This window comes from Terrapene carolina, unplaced genomic scaffold (assembly GCF_002925995.2).
Source record: "Terrapene carolina triunguis isolate 2854851 unplaced genomic scaffold, T_m_triunguis-2.0 Scaffold189, whole genome shotgun sequence".
In the NCBI taxonomy this organism is placed as follows: domain Eukaryota; kingdom Metazoa; phylum Chordata; order Testudines; family Emydidae; genus Terrapene; species Terrapene triunguis.
Window position 1 is genome coordinate 8,207,105 of NW_020664540.1, and position 16,020 is coordinate 8,223,124.

At 42.6% G+C, this 16,020-nt stretch overlaps 2 protein-coding genes across 7 annotated transcripts in view; one reads left to right on the plus strand and one right to left on the minus strand.

Annotated features, from left to right (window-relative positions):
* Positions 1–4,651, minus strand: part of SLC38A6 (solute carrier family 38 member 6) — a 60,881-nt gene extending 56,230 nt beyond the window's left edge. For all 6 annotated transcript variants that reach the window (XR_002909223.3, XM_024219854.3, XM_024219855.3 and 3 more), the window contains exons 1-3: positions 4,506–4,651; positions 1,662–1,792; positions 768–841 (exon numbers count right to left, since the gene is read on the minus strand). Coding sequence is in view for 5 of the 6 variants with exons in the window: in XM_024219854.3 (XP_024075622.1) it covers positions 768–841; positions 1,662–1,792; positions 4,506–4,625 (325 nt within the window). In the remaining variant the exon portion in view is untranslated. The remainder of the gene's footprint in view (positions 1–767; positions 842–1,661; positions 1,793–4,505) is intronic.
* Positions 4,652–4,837: 186 nt separating this feature from the next.
* On the plus strand, positions 4,838–15,089 carry TRMT5 (tRNA methyltransferase 5). The gene is made up of 4 exons (XM_024219849.3): positions 4,838–4,860; positions 7,574–8,226; positions 9,202–9,326; positions 14,340–15,089. Exons 1-4 carry the CDS (start codon positions 4,838–4,840, stop codon positions 15,087–15,089), a joined length of 1,551 nt encoding a protein of 516 aa, XP_024075617.2.
* Positions 15,090–16,020: the final 931 nt, after the last annotated feature.

The following is a 16,020-nucleotide window of genomic DNA, read 5'->3' on the forward strand; positions in this document are numbered from 1 at the left end:
GTTATACCAGAAAACCTCCATGTAGTAGAATTTAAGGAACTGGCATCTTAAAGTTTCAATAACAGTTTTAAAAAAGCATGAGTTAAATCATTAGGTGGCAGCTGATCAGCTATTGTAGAGAGTTAAGATTCCAAAGCAAATATTCATGAACTATGATAAGTTAATACTAAGGGTCTAGAATCAGAAGACACACCAGAATCAAGCAGTGTCAGATGATCCCTAAGACAGAAGAGGTATACAAAGAGCAAGAGGATGGATAACAGTCAAATACAATTACCAAGCCTGATAAGGTATCCATTAAAGTGAACGAGTATCCACAATGATGCTAATTTAGGGCTTGCTGCTGCTCTTATGACTTCAAAGAAAGCAACAGCAGCAGGATCTTGGAGTATATATACTCCAAGATCCTGCTGCTGCTTTATATAAATAAAATGCTTGAATCCAGAATGTGTTAAAACAGTCCTTACTAAGCTACATCAAATATTCGCCTTTTTTCATGCATCTTTGCAGAATTTCTAGGAGCTCAAAAATCATATCTACTGCAAAAAAAAATTTCAGTCAAAGTTTCATGACAATGTTTCAAAATCACACTTATGGATGAGTTTTATAACAAAATAATGACAAATCTTAATTTTCAAAATATTACAGCAACAGTGAGATATACAGTATCATATTTATATACCACTAATTCAAATAATTTTACAGGGTCACATCTTTGTAGATGAGACAAACTATAGACTATTGCTCTATATAGTCTCTTCACTTACCAGTCTGAATGCACATACTAAGCAGCAGAAATACAGAGTAAGAAGCAAGGCTGGCAACAATCAGCAGCAAGATGCTAAAATATAAAATATTGAAGTTTAAGGCATTTCTTAAAGTAAAATACATGTTCTCTTTTTAAAACTGGTTTATTATTGCACAAGAAAGAAGTTATAATGAGACAGGACTTCCTCATTTTATGGCTCACATCTGCTGACCAAAGTTCATATGGTCACTGACTTATCTGCTGTTTGCTATGTTCCACTACACTTTACATTTTTATGTGCTAGATTATAAGTCATCACAGATTTATGTAGGACAAAAGCACTGCACGTGAACCATTTCATAACCACAACTGGAACATAACCACCAGGAACTGCAACTCTACCGCATGTGTCTCTGTATATATATTAAAGTGAACTTAGTCCTTACAGAAGGAGTCAGACTGACAATGGTAGTTAGTCCTCTGTTCATTCACAGAATAGGTACTGCATGAAGAGTAGAAATACAAGCTTCCCCTCACACTGCTCAGCAGAAGTGCATCATTCCTATCCTGGACAGCCCAATTCTAAAACTAAATGGGATAATGATTTTGTGATATAAACATCTATCCATAGGAACTGGGTTGAGTACCAAATTGCCACCAATTTAATGAGACTTCAGGTCACTACCTCCACAGGCCAGATATGAATGAATAACCTAGAAGTGAAAGGGTCCATAGCCTTAATGCCAAAAATACAAGCCACCCAGTCCTTGTACAATGTAATATTTTTACATACAAAAATCTCAGCTCAGATCTTGCTCCCCACTTAAAAAAAAAAAAGAAAGTTATGTACAGTACTTCAAGAACATGTAAAGGTCATTTTAGAATGGATATGTATGTGAAACTAAAAACTTACCTAAATCCAATGATCCCTGTGTTGGCCATGGCATAAGATAAACCAAGTATTCCACTTCCCATGATTGCATTCATTAAATTAAATACTGAGAAACCAAAGGAAACACCTGAAGATGCATGATTCAGAGCTCTCTGTAAATAGGATAAACAAATACAATTAGTATGAGGGTTTTGTGTTTTTGTTTGTTTGTTTGTTTTGGAGAGACCAAAGAAATTTCAGCCACATAACTTCTCCCTCTCTCCATCAGCAGACCCTTATAAAACTCTAGAACCCAGACTTAAAAAATAAATAGTACAGCATAGTAATGATCCCCAAAGACAGTAGTTTTCTACTGCAAACTAGAGTGGTTTATATTAGAATGTGGTTAGCTTTGTTAAAGAAGACTTTGATAGCCAATGAAGTGGGGGAGGAGGAGGAGAAAGGTAAGGAAACGGCAGCACTTGGGAGAGTTGAATGCTTCCAAGCCTTAGGGCTTGTCTATACTTACGCGCTGGTTCGGCGGCAGGCAATCGAACTTCTGGGTTTGATTTATCGCGTCTTGTCTGGACGCGATAAATCGAACCCAGAAGTGCTCGCCGTCGATTCTGGTAATCCTGCTCGGCGCGAGGAGTACGCGGAGTCGACAGGGGAGCCTGCCTGCCGCGTCTGGACCGCGGTAAGCTCGAACTAAGGTACGTCGACTTCAGCTACTTTATTCACGTAGCTGAAGTTGCGTACCTTAGTTCGAATTGGGGGGTTAGTGTAGACCAGGCCTTAGTTAAATAAATGATCAAACATCTCAGAAAAACTGTTCTCCTCACTTTAAAGACCTGTACTATGCTGTGTGCCTGCATCAATGCTCATTTCTTCCTGCTTCACTCTGTAGGGCCAAATCTCCCTGCTATCAGCCCCACTTTGTATCCTTGTCATCTTTCTGCCACCTTCTAGGTATTATTTTATTAGTTCACACTGTCCTTTGAACATAAGAGTCTTTTTTTCATGTGCTAAACACCTTCTCCTCTCCTTAAAATATCTCCTCAAAATACACTTTCTTCATAGAATCACAGAATCATAGAACTGGAAGGGACCTCGAGAGGTCATCTAGTCCAGTCCCCTGCACTCAAGGCAGGACTAAGTATTATCTAGATCATCCCTGACAGGTGTTTGTCCAACCTGATCTTAAAAATCCCCAATGATGGAGATTCCACAACCTCCCTAGGGAATTTATTCCAGTTCTTAACCACTCTGACAGTTAGGAAGTTTTTCCTAATGTCCAACCTAAACCGCCCTTAATGCTATTTAAGCCCATTGCTTCTTGTCCTATCCTCAGAGCTTAAGAACAATTTTTCTCCCTCCTCTTTTATGTACTTGAAAACTGTTATGTCCCCTCTCAGTATTCTCTTCTTCAGACTAAACAAACCCAATTTTTTCAATCTTCCCTCACAGGTCATGTTTTCTAGACCTTTAATCTTTTTTGTTGCTCTTCTGTGGACCGTCTCCAATTTGTCCACATCTTTCCTGAAATGTGGCACCCAGAACTGGACACAGTACTCCAGTTGAGGCCTAATCAGCGCGGACTATAGTAGTAGAATTACTTCTCGTGCCTTGCTTACAATACTCTTGCTAATATCTCCCAGAATGATGCTTGCTTTTTTTTGCAACAGTGTTATCCTGTTGACTCATATTTAGCTTGTGATCCACTATGACCCCCAGATTCCTTTCCGCAGTATTCCTTCTTAGGCAGTCATTTCCCATTTTGTATGTGTGCAACTGATTGTTCCTTCCTAAGTGGAGTACTTTGCATGTGTCCTTATTGAATTTCATCCTATTTACTTCAAACCATTTCTGCAGTTTGTCCAGATCATTTTGAATTTTAATCCTATCCTCGAAAGCACTTGCAACCTCTCCCAGCTTGGTATCGTCCGCAAACTTTATAAACGTACTCTCTATGCCATTATCTAAATCATTGATGAAGTCTTCATGAAGTCTTCCAAAAACAAATGCTCCAATATTCTTACTCAATGGCCACATTATGTATCATTTGTCTGAACTAGCCTATCAGCTTCTTGGGGTGGAGACTGTCCTCATTTGCTTCTAGGGCACCAAGCACACTAATGCTAATAAGATACAAGCAGCACCAAAAAATGCCAAGACAGTTCAGGCGAGTCTCATCTTACGCGGGGGTTCCGTTCCGCAGTTAGCACGTAAAGCGAAAACTGTGTATAGTCAAAATTACATTGAGTTGAATGGCGGGCGCAATCGCCCGCACTACAAGTACAGTATTAAAATTGTTATTTTTCTCTTTGGTTGTTGTTGTTGTTTTTTTGTTTTTGCCGACCGCGTAAAGCTGAAATCGCGCATGTTAAGATGCGACAGACCTGTAATTCCCACCCCAACCTCCCCACATTCTCATCAGGGCTGCATGTCCCTGCTGGTTTAAATTCAGCCCAGACCAGTAAAACCCAACCCCAATAGTCATTACCATCTAATAGTTGTCCAAAACGAGTTTGGTGATCTCAGGCAAGTGAACAATTGTTTCACTTCACAAACAACCCACACCATCACCACTGGCCCTAATCTACTTTCTCGGGTGGCAGGATCAAGCAAAAAAGCCAAGGCTTGAATTGCCCATGGAGAATGATCTATCCTCCCATCCCCAGTCGCCCCCCAAAGCACAAGTGGGGAAGCCTGCCTAGGCGGGACTTGTCCTGGGGATAAAAAGCCTCCCCCCTCCTCTCCTCACACCTACGTGCCTGACAGCTCCCTCCTCCCCGGCTCCAGCTCAGACCCAACTCTGCTCCCTCAGCTCCTGCCACAGACCCCCCCGGGACCCCCTCACGCCCAGCCCCCGGCCCCCTCACACACATTGCCCAGCGGCGCTGGAGGCAGCAGCGGGGTGGACTCCTGCTCCTCTTCCTGCTCGCGGGCAGACAGGTACCAGCCCGGCTCACAGTTGATACTCCCGGGTCCCGGCTGCTGCTGCATGGTGCCCTGTGCGCCGAGCCAAGCGACCCGCCCCGTCCCGAGCCCACTCTCGAGGGGCGGGAGTTGGGCGGTGCCTCAGGCCGGACTGGAGCCTCCCCCTAGAGACGGCCGGGGGGTGGGGGGGGGGGGAAGGAGGTGGCGGCGCCCCCTGATGCCGTCACTCTCCCCTCCCCCCCACGCCCGTTCGCCGGTCGCCGCCCGATGACGTCTTAATGCGCCTGAGGAGAGAGGCCAGGTAGGCACGCGCGCTGCGGGACCCGACATGAGGTGAGGGGCGGGCCAGGCTCGCAGCCCGGCCGGGCAGTCGGTTAGTGAGGAGGATACTGGGCCCCTGTGGGGGAAGGGCCAGGCCCTGGGTATCTGAGGGGAAGGGGCTGACCCCGCGCCGGCCCCATTCGGAGCAGGAGGCTGCGGCCGCGCCGTGAAACCGGCGAGCCGCGACAGGGGACGGGACCCTGCCCACCTGTCCCACTGGCTGAGGAGCGAGCCGGACCAGGGCGTTACCCGTTCTGGCCGGTGCCCGGCTGCGGCCCGAGCTGCAGAGAGACGCCGGGGTGGACGTTCCTGGTCTTTATAGATCAGCTGCCCCGCCGGTGCCGTTCGCCACCTGGAGAGTGACCGCACTGAAGCGCTCATTTGCTTCTCATCGTGCAGGGGGTTTGTTCGCGCCCCTCTCCGCCCAGCCCCTGAAAGTGCACTAGGACGGGGCGGTTCTTCTCTTTGTGCTCTGAGCTCCCAGGTCAGGTTCAGAGGCACAGGAACAAGGCTGCAAACACAGAAGGGAACGTTTAGTGGTTTAAAAAAGTTTCCATTGGAAGCAAGTTCAGGGATCCATTTGTTGGTCTTTTGGCCCAACTTGATCTGATCTTGCTCCTCTAAAACAAAACTGGACCCACTGGTCTGGAAGCCTGCTGCTCAAACAAATTTAAAAAGGGGAGGCTAATGTAGTCAGTCTCTCTTCAAGGTTCAGCGTAAGGCACGGTCCACTTAAAAATTAAATTGACCTAGCTAGTGGTGCTCAGGGCTATAGGTAGGTTTGACCTAACTGCTGGTGCAGACCGAGGTAGGGCACTGGAAAATTTGTTTCGTTGACCTGATTACTGCCTCTTGGAGGGATGGATTAGCTACATTGAAAGAAAACCACCTTACATTGATGTAGGAAGTGTCAGCACTACAGTAGCTGTCATATAGACATGCCCTAAAACATAATCAGGGAATGAATGCTGCAGATTGGGTCTTTGCAGCAAGACCAACCTGCTTCTGACCCAGTTCAAGTGCAACCTCAAGATAGAACAGTCTATCTGACATCAATTGTTTTGGAGGGAGACTAGCAACAGAAAATTCTTCAGTTACTTTGAACCTAGCAAAATAAAGGCCTTAGTATACCATCCGAAGAACCTTGAACTGAATCCATTTTCATAGTGGCAATAAGTGCAGATTATGGAGCTAAGGAATTACTGATGGTCTTCCTTCTATACCAAGGAACAAACACAAAACAATCAACTCTTGCAGCTTTTAGATTAATTTCAAGGCAAGCCTTTTAGGAGTGAATTACTTGTTGTATGAAGAGGACTAAAGAAAGCATGAGTGATTGTATTCAGGACTCCATTAGAGAGGAAATAGTCTTTCCAGAAAAACTTAAGAAGGTAAGTCTTCCCAAAATAATGTTGCCAAATAGAGTTCCAAGTGGAAACAGCATCCAGACACACTGAAATTCTGAACTCGTCCAATGAGGAGTGGTAGCCATATTAACTGAGTAACTACAGGGCATAAGGCACCCTCAGTATGCTTTCCAGGAGCATTACTTAAGTCAGGATTCCTACAAAGGGGCAGTCTAGTGGAATGGGACAAGGTAAGGAGTGAAACAAAAACTTGTATGACCCCACATCTGTTTCCGTTTCTGTGGTTGTGGGTGACAATTGGAAAGACCTCTACTTCCACCACCATATGGTAATCCTTTGTACAGCTGGCCATGCTAGCAGTGGATGTATCTAGCCCCAGAGGCGAAGGCACCAAAGCCCACTGGACTAGGCTTATATATTTTGCACAATACTCAACTTAAGCTGTGAGAGCACATACACTCACCAATGTGTGTCCCGCCTGAACACTGAGAAGCCTTTGGTGAGTGAAAAGGGAGGCAAAAAAACCCAAAACCAACCAGGTAAAAGATGCACAGGAAAAAGATAGAAACACAAAGGAAAGGTGGTAGCAACTGCATGAGGGCAGAGCAGGAAATGAGGGTGCACAGGGAGTGGATGGCTTTTTACCACCACCAAAAAAATCAACTGCATGACTTAAGAGCAATACAAATAAGACTTACGTCCAAACAACTGACTGCTGTCATGGGAAAACTTACACAATGAGACACAGCACTCAGATACTATACTACAGTGATGAGTGCACTATGAAAACCTAGATAGAACTAGTGTCAGGGGATAGCTCTACCTCTTCCTCTTGTAAAACCAATAATAGCCTCATTTTGTATATATTGAATGGGGAGGTAGAGCAGGCAGAAAGCAGCAGCCCTTAGGGGAAACACTCAAAGATAAAGACAGATTCTTGTTCCAGTTCAGTTTACCCTCCCACAAATGAGCTAAGTCCCTGCAGCGTGGTTCCACCCACCAGCAACTGCAGTCTGGCTACCAGTGCTCACTGATCAGCTTTATCAGAGAGACAGCAAACAGATCTAAACACATTTGTCTTAATGGGAGCATCATCAGGCCCATCAATTGCAAGTACACTTCACCTTTGTGTATGGGTATGAGGTGATTGTCCACCATTACATAAAATTGGTTGAGAATTCTCTATTTATGAACTATACAAAACTGTTGTGCATTACTTGATACAAACAAACTTTATTTTGTGAGAATTGCAAATCCATGTGACTTGCAGTATTTTTTTTTAAATGGAATGATTACATAATGTTTAAGGAATAATTTCCCTTCTAGGATTTTATGGAGATTATATGGATACTCTGCTAGGCTACTGAAAACTAAACTTTTTAGAACAGCTGCATCAAATACATCATTTCCAGAAGTTTGGTTACTACTGGTACAGTATTTTGAGAGAGTACCTGGATTTTTTTGGGTAGTTCAGAGAAACAGTTTCTTTACAATGCCTGAAATTCTAGAAAATAAAGCTGATCTTGAACTGTATTCACCTCATCCTGAAGTACGTGGAATGACAACACTTGACAGAGCAGCTTTCAAAAGGACAATTGTTGTTCCAGTTCTAAAAGTGAAAAAAGAAGTAATAAACAAATTGTTAAAATCCCTCAAACATACAACACTGCATCGCCCAGGTCTGAAGCGAGTGATTGATGATCCAAAAGATGAAGACAGACTTGTTGTGTTGGATCCTCATAAAATATCAGCAGAATATTCACTGGGAGAATCTGAACAAGAAATATTAAAGCAGTTTAATATCGACCCTCAGGTGTCCAAGTATAACTTGGAACTGACTTACGACAATTTCAAGACTGAGGAAATCTTACGAGCGGTGCTTCCTGTAGGTCAAGATGTCACCTCTGGATTTACTAGGATTGGCCATATAGCTCACTTGAATCTTAGAGATCATCAGCTACCCTACAAACATCTGATTGGTACGTACAACCTTCACACTCAAATAACTTTGGGAGAAGCGTATAATTGGATAAGTCATTTTAACAAGTGCCTGAGCTAGAGATGATGATTTTGCACAGGGAAACCTTTTGGGAACCCTCATTGTTTTAAAATTTTCTTACCTTAAACAGCCTTTTATTAAAAGTGAATGCTTAGGTTAAAGGGCACTGGATCAGGCCTTTTTATGTATAGCGAACTTGAAGTTAGTAGTAGTCATTTGACCTCACTGGGCATGGGGTCAGGCCCTTTGCATGTAGCAAATTTCAGGTTAGGCCCATTAAGCTCAACTCCTTTATGGCAGGGGAGACCAAGATCAAAACTAACATTTTATTTATATAGCAGCTATAGCTTACTACTCTAGTCCGCCCTTTGAACTAATGTTACTAGCTGATCTGGGTACCAGGAGAATCACGTTGATATGGGAGTTGAATTGGCCCTGTAGATAATGATAATTTATTATGTGTATTACAGTAGTGCTGAAATGCCCCAGAACACTACAGGTGAAGTGACTTGCCTAAGGTCACATGGCAGGTCAGTAGCAGAACTAGGTCTCCTGAGTTCCAGACCAGTGACCTACCCACTAGAGCAGCAGCTCCTAAACTTTATTGGTTCACATACCATCACCTTAAATGGTGAAGTGACTGGATTGATCATCAAGTTCACATATTAGATTGGGAATCTCTGCAGTAGACAGTACTCTCTCCCTGAAGCACAAGAGCCTTCACTGGGAATCTAACCCTCTTTTTTTCAGTGTAAAATATTTGCACTAGGAGTTCCCTGTGACAGTGGCACTAGTGGAAATAATTTATAGCACACTGAATGATTTCACATGTAAGTCATTCCATAGGTAGTTTGCTTTTTTAAAATACAACTCAGAATTGCTGTCTTATATATTTTACAGGATTTAAAGATTTATCAACACTTAGTAGCTGAATATTTTTATCCCTTTCTTGCAGGTCAGGTTATAATTGACAAGAATCCAGGAATCACCTGTTCAGTAAATAAAATCAATATTATTGACAACACTTATCGAAATTTTCAAATGGAAGTGCTAGCTGGAGAGGCCAATATGATAACAAAGGTACAGTTTTTCCTATTTTCTCCTGGCACAGCTAGTCAGACACACAGAATGCAGTTGAAGTGGAAGAGTAGATGTGATGGAAAGATACCATAAAACTTAAATGTTGTCCCAATCCCACCCCGGCCCAGTATCTCAGTACTTAGCAGTTCTGTATGTGTTCTATGTGCCCCAGTCTACCATAAATGAAATCACAGCCATGTTTACAAGATCTTTACAAGGATATTGCTAAGCATTATTTGAACTTGTATAGCCTAGGTTTTATTGAGAGTCAAACTATATTCAAAGTCAGGTAAAGTAATGGACTCTTACAAAGTTACTAGGGCTGGTGATTAATCACAGTTAATCACGAGTTAACTCAAATAGTGATTAATCACAGTTTTAATTGCACTGTTAATTAGGGTTACCATATTTCAACACTGAAAAAAGAGGACACTCCACGGGGGCCCTGGCCCTGCCCCAACTCCACCCCTTCCCCAACCCCGCCCCTTCCCCAAAGTCCCTGCCCCAACTCTGCCTGCTCCTCTGAGCGCCCTGCATTTCCCCCTCCTCCCTCCTGCTCTGATCTTGGTTGGGGGTTGCTAAGTACTTCCCTGCTCCCCACTTGCCCTGCCGCCCCTGCACCCCCCCTGCCCCTGCTCCCCACTCGCCCTGCAGCCCCTGCACCCCCCCCGCCCCTGCAGTCTCTGCGCACCCCGCCTGCCCTGCCCCTGCGCACCCCTGCCCCTGCAGCCTCTGTGAACCCTGCTCCCCACTCGCCCTGCAGCCTCTGCACCACCCACCTGCCCTACCCCTGCACTCCCCTGCCCCTGCAGCCTGTGACCCCTGCTCCCCACTCACCCTGCAGCCTCTATGCCCCTGCCTGCCCTGCTCCTCACTCGCCCTGCAGCGGATTGTGCTGGGGCTGGGCGGACCCTGGCTTATGCCTCCCTATTTCCCCGAACATGTCCGGCTCTTTGGAAATTCCACCCGGACGGGGATTTGAGCACCAAAAAGCCGGACATGTCCGGGGAAATCTGGACGTATGGTAACCCTACTGTTAATATAATATTAATTGAAATTTATTAAATGTTTTTCTGCATTTTCAAATGTATTGATTTAAATTGCAACACAAAATACAAAGTGTAGACTTCTCACTTTATTATTTATTACAAATTTGCATTGTAAAAATGATAAAGTAAGTATTTTTCAGTTCATCTCAACCAAGTACTGTAGTACAATCTCTTTATTGTGAAAATGCAATTTACAAATGTAGAGATTTTTTGTTATGTAACTGCACTCAAAAACAAAAACAATGCAAAAGTTTAGAGCCTACAAGTTCACTCAGTCCGACTTCTTGTTCAGCCAGTCGCTAAGACAAACAAGTTCGTTTACATTTACAGGAGATAATGCTGCCTGCTTTTTGTTTAAGTCACCTGAAAGTGAGAACAGGCATTCGCATGGCACTTTTGTAGCCGGCATTGCAAGGTATTTACGTGCCAGATATGCTAAACATCCCTATACCCCTTCATGCTTCGGCTACCATTCTAGAGGACATGCTTCCATATTAATGACACTCGTTAAAAAAAAACCTTAATTAAATTTGTGACTGAACTCCTTGGGGGAGAATTGTATGTCTCCAGCTCTGTTTTACACGCATTCTGCCATATATTTCATGTTGTTATAGTCTCGGATGATGACTCAGCACATGTTCATTTAAAGAACACTTTCGCAGCAGATTTGACAAAACGCAAAGAAGGTACTAGTGTGAGATTTCTCAAGATAGCTACCGCACTCGACCTAAGATTTAAGAATCAGAAGTGCCTTCCAAAATCTGAGAGGGATGAGGTGTGGAGCATGCTTTCAGAAGTCTTAAAAGAGCAACACTCCAATGCGGAAACTACATAACCTGAACCACCAAAAAAGAAAATCAACCTTCTGTTGGTGGCATCTGACTCAGACTATGAAAATGAACATGCGTTGGTCCACACTGGTTTGGATTGTTATCTAGCAGAACCTGTCATCAGCATGGACGCATGTCTTCTGGAATGGTAGATGAAGCATGAAGGGACATAAGAAACTTTAGCGCATCTGGCATGTAAATACCATGTGACGCCGGCTGCAACAGTGCCATGTGAATGCCTGTTCTCACTTTCTGGTGACATGAACAAGAAGCAGGCAGCATTATCTCCTGCAAATGTAAACGAACTTATTTGTCTGAGCAATTGGCTGAACAAGAAATAGGACCGACTAGACCTGTAGGCTCTAAAGTTTTACATTGTTTTATTTTTGAATGCAGTTATTGATGCACATAATTCTACATTTGTAAGTTCAACTTTCACGATAAAGAGATTGCACTACAGTACTTGTATGGGGTGAATTGAAAAATACTACCTTGTTTTTTACAGTGCAAATATTTAATAATAAAATATAAAGTGAGCACTGTACACTTTGTACTCTGTGGTGTAATTGAAATCAATATATTTGAAAATGTAGAAACATCCAAAAATATTTTAAATAAATAAATGTTGCTTAATTGTGATTTATTTTTTTAATCACTTGACAGCCCTAAAAGTTACTAATTTAGAACTTAGGTTCCCTTCCCCTTCCAAAAAAACCCAAAGTATTTTTACATTGTTAAATACATTTGGTGCAAGAAAATAAGGTAAGTGCTTTGGATTCACTTTGCGTAGTGTAGTGCCTGGAGCAAAGGCTAGGACTTAGATTCTGTTCCTGTGTCTACCACTGACTGACTGTGACCTAGGCAAGAGATTCTGTGCCTTAGTTTTCCCCTTTTGTAACACTTTGGTAGATGTTTTATGACCCTTGGGTGAAAAGCACTAATTGTCAATACATAGAAAGTACTATTAATTTAACTGGGCTGTTAAGGCTTAGACGGGAGTTAAGGCAACAATTACTAATTTGGCAATTCCTTTTAAAATTTTTTTTGGTTAACTTTAATTAGGTTTCCTCCGAAACATAATTAAATAGTTTGGGCATGTAGAGCTGGCAAAATACACAGATAGAAAACATTCTAATCAGATCAACAGTCTGATTTCATTCAAGATTGCAAGGTGGCATTAGCTCATAATTAAGCATATTTGAGCTATGTTTCTCTACTACAGGAGTTCTTGCACTGTGGGTATGAGAGTGTAAAATAGTTTTGTATTATGTCTATTGGCAATGCAAATGGTAGTTATTCTTTGATTATTCATCATAGATTACTTGTCAAGCTAGCCCCCCAAAAAATTCAGATCGGAGAGGGGAAGGTGTGAGGCTTCCTGGAGGTACCCAGCGTTGTAAGGCACCTTGTTACCACCTGCCCATATTGTGAGGAATGCTTGTCTGTGCCTGCCTGGGGGTCAGCTCCCCAACTCCACCTGCAAGACAAGCACTCCCCTCTAGGCCTCGCAGGCCCCACTGTTACTCTGAAGGTTAGTAATAGGCAAACCCCAGTCCTCTAGCCCTCAGAGTGTCTCCCTGGACTTTCCAGCCCCTGGTCCACTGTACACTTGCAGTATCGACAGTCACTGCTTCCAAAGGAACAGTACACCCCAGCTTACCATTTCAGATCACCACTCTGTTTAGCACACAGCACTTAGATATGTTGATTGTTAAATAAACTTATACTTGATTGCACTAAGCATAGTAATAGCAATGGGTAGTATTGGAAACAAATGATTACATATAAAATAACATATCCCAGAGCCTAGACTTAACAAGATACTCTCAGGTCTTGTAGAATATTGCTTACCCAAAATCCTTGCAGCACTGTCAGAGCCAGGCTGGCTGTGACCCTTCTTTCATGAGAGAAGTATGCTGTCAGTTTGCCTCCTAGATGAAGGATTCATTGTGTTCCCCCCCTTCCACTATACCAGCCCAATACTTTGTCTTTATTCATAAACACGACCCCCTCCCCTTCTTCTCCCCACCCCAGCTGTTTGTTTCATTTGGTAGGTTTCCTTTCTTGTACATTTTGCAATCTCTCACTTTGCAACTGGCTTAGTATGCGAATAGGCATACTGCATGGGGCATACAATACCCAAATGGCCAGAGAGGGAGATAGGTGTCTGTTACTTCCTACCTAAAATGAACATTTTTGAGGTTTGTCATTTCCTGGGATGTGCCTTCACTTCAAGACCATAGGAAAATAATTTTCAGTAGAGATACATAACTCAAATATTATCCATTCAGACATTTAGCAATGATTACAGTGACCAGAGGACTACTGGCTCGAGGTAGAAATCTCCCGTATCAGCCTTTGGTAAACTATTATACATATATCCAACCTTGAAGATGCCTGTAAAACACTGTGTACCCTTTGTGCCCTCTACCAGTTGGCACCAAGGGGTCCTTGTGTCACAGAAGGTAAAGGGGGTTTTATATCACCACCTCACTTCAGTAATCATTGGTACACTCCAAGAACTTTAGGCATCTCAAACTTCCTGTTTGATGGGGGTCGGTAACCAGGACTATGCCACCTATGAAGGCCAAGTGCAATACAGTTTCAGAGTTTGTAGAACTGGCTACCAAGTAGCTGAATTTGATCCACCACTGCCATACTTGCATTTTCATCCTGTTATTTACTGTGGATTCTAGAAAGAGGAGGATTTGAGGAATCTTTCTGAAACCAGCTACTAATAAAGCAATTATCAGCCAGTCACAAAGTCCTTGAAGGGACTAATTCTTTAAAATGGTCATTTTAAGTTGTTGCTTTTTTCCCCACCTGGTGCTTTACATATGCCAGCTACATGGATTGACTGACTGAAATATTCCTTATTTGGCCACAGAGGACCATTTAATGGCCCTTTTATAGAAAGAGCTGGGCTGGGAAAGCCAGTTGGCATTGAAGATGTTTTCTGATTAATAGAATGCTTATTATATAAGATCAAAATTCTCTTGTCCTATCAGTGGCATGAACATCAATGTTCCCATTACATTTTAGTAAAATGTTTAATAAATTGATTGTTTAAACATACATGTATGTCTGGAATCTAAATACAGGTGGTTTAAACAAATGTCTTGGACTTTTTTCAGACTAGAGAAAACAACATCACCTATGAATTTGACTTTTCTAAAGTCTATTGGAATTCCCGTCTAAGCACAGAACATGGCCGTATCATTGAACTTTTAAAGCCAGGTGATGTTCTATTTGATGTCTTTGCCGGGGTTGGACCTTTTGCCATTCCAGCTGCAAAGAAAAAGTGCAGTGTATTTGCAAATGATCTCAACCCTGAATCCTACAAATGGCTTCTACACAACTGTAAATTAAATAAAGTGGACAAAAACATAAAAAATTTCAATATGGATGGTCGGGATTTTCTTCTGGGGCCAGTTAAAGAAGAGCTAACCAAGGAACTGTCACTTCTGACAAAAGAAAGGAAAAACACTCTGCACATAGTCATGAATTTGCCAGCTTTGGCTATCGAATTTCTAGATGTTTTCAAACATTTATTAGACGGAAAGCCATGCAGCACTGACCTCCTTCCCACAGTGCACTGTTACAGCTTCTCAAAACATGATAGTCCAGCCAAAGACATTCAAGAAGGGGCTGAAGCTTTTCTGGGAACTTCTTTAGAGGGACGCTGTTCTACTCATCTGGTGAGAAGTGTTGCACCAAATAAGGAAATGATGTGCATCAGTTTCCAGATCCCAGCTGAAGTGCTGTTCAAGAAGCAGTATTCTCATGAAGGTAAATTAAAGTCCAATGCTGGAAACTTTAGGGTTTTCCAGCTGTATACTTTGTCTCAAATTATACTTGAAAAAAAAAAAAAAGACTGCATTTGATGGATTTAAAACTAGAATTCTCTCTGAGCTATGGGGCTGATTCTAGTCTCATTTAGTGGTGTAATTCCAATTTGTTAGTCCTAATTTAGATACCGTCCTGCACTAAGTAACACAGGCAGACCCTTGTGAAGTCAGTTGTAGAATCAGAGCCTCTAAATTGGCAGGATCAGGTTCTATAAATTTTAATTGGAAAACTTGACGTAAACGTAGAAACTCCTATTGAGTTCAGTAGAGTCAGGCTTTAGTCCCAGTAAGGTTATTGGCGTTGACTCATCACATGCTTACCTTCCACCCTCCCTGACGCCCTCCTCCTCTGACAGCTTTGACACTGGACTCTTTGCCCTGTTTATGGAAGTGCCACAAGTCCTGTGTATGTTTTAGTGTCGAGACTGTTTTGTGTAGAAATGTACTAAATGTTAATGTACTACTTTCTGAACTTTGTTCCAGAGAGTCCTGTGGAACCAGCTTCTAAACGTTTGCGCCCAAATGAAGACTCCCCTGAAGAAAAATTGACTAGTTTAAAAGACTAGTTAATATGATTTTGGTTATTTTGTGCAAGAGAGCTAGGTGGGAAATCTACCCTCAAGTCACAAAGCAGAATGGATTTACCCCCATACGCCAAGAAAATAGTCATAATGCAAAATTTTTTTTTAGTGAGCACCTTGCTCCTGTGCATTTTTTTTTTGTTTAATTCCAGGATCAGTAACTAGACAGGATCATTTCTTTTATTGCAGAGAATATTAAACTTTTTATTTTCTCATGTTATGTGTTAGTTCTGTCATATGTATGTTGTCCTGGGGGGGGGAGGGGGGGAGAGAGAGAAAATGGCCAGGGAGGGTGTGATAGCATAAAGATTGTGAAGGTTTCCAGATGTAGCTTTATTTTGGGCATTTGCAGTTTATGGCAAGACATTTTTATTGTAAATGTTTTA

Excerpts from the sequence above, each read along its gene's own strand:
- TRMT5 (XM_024219849.3), top strand. The coding sequence starts at position 4,838 with ATGCGCCTGAGGAGAGAGGCCAG. Across the intron at positions 4,861-7,573 it reads CGCCTGAGGAGAGAGGCCAG|GATTTTATGGAGATTATATG; the intron begins GTAGGCACGCGC and ends TTTCCCTTCTAG. Across the intron at positions 9,327-14,339 it reads AGGCCAATATGATAACAAAG|ACTAGAGAAAACAACATCAC; the intron begins GTACAGTTTTTC and ends GACTTTTTTCAG.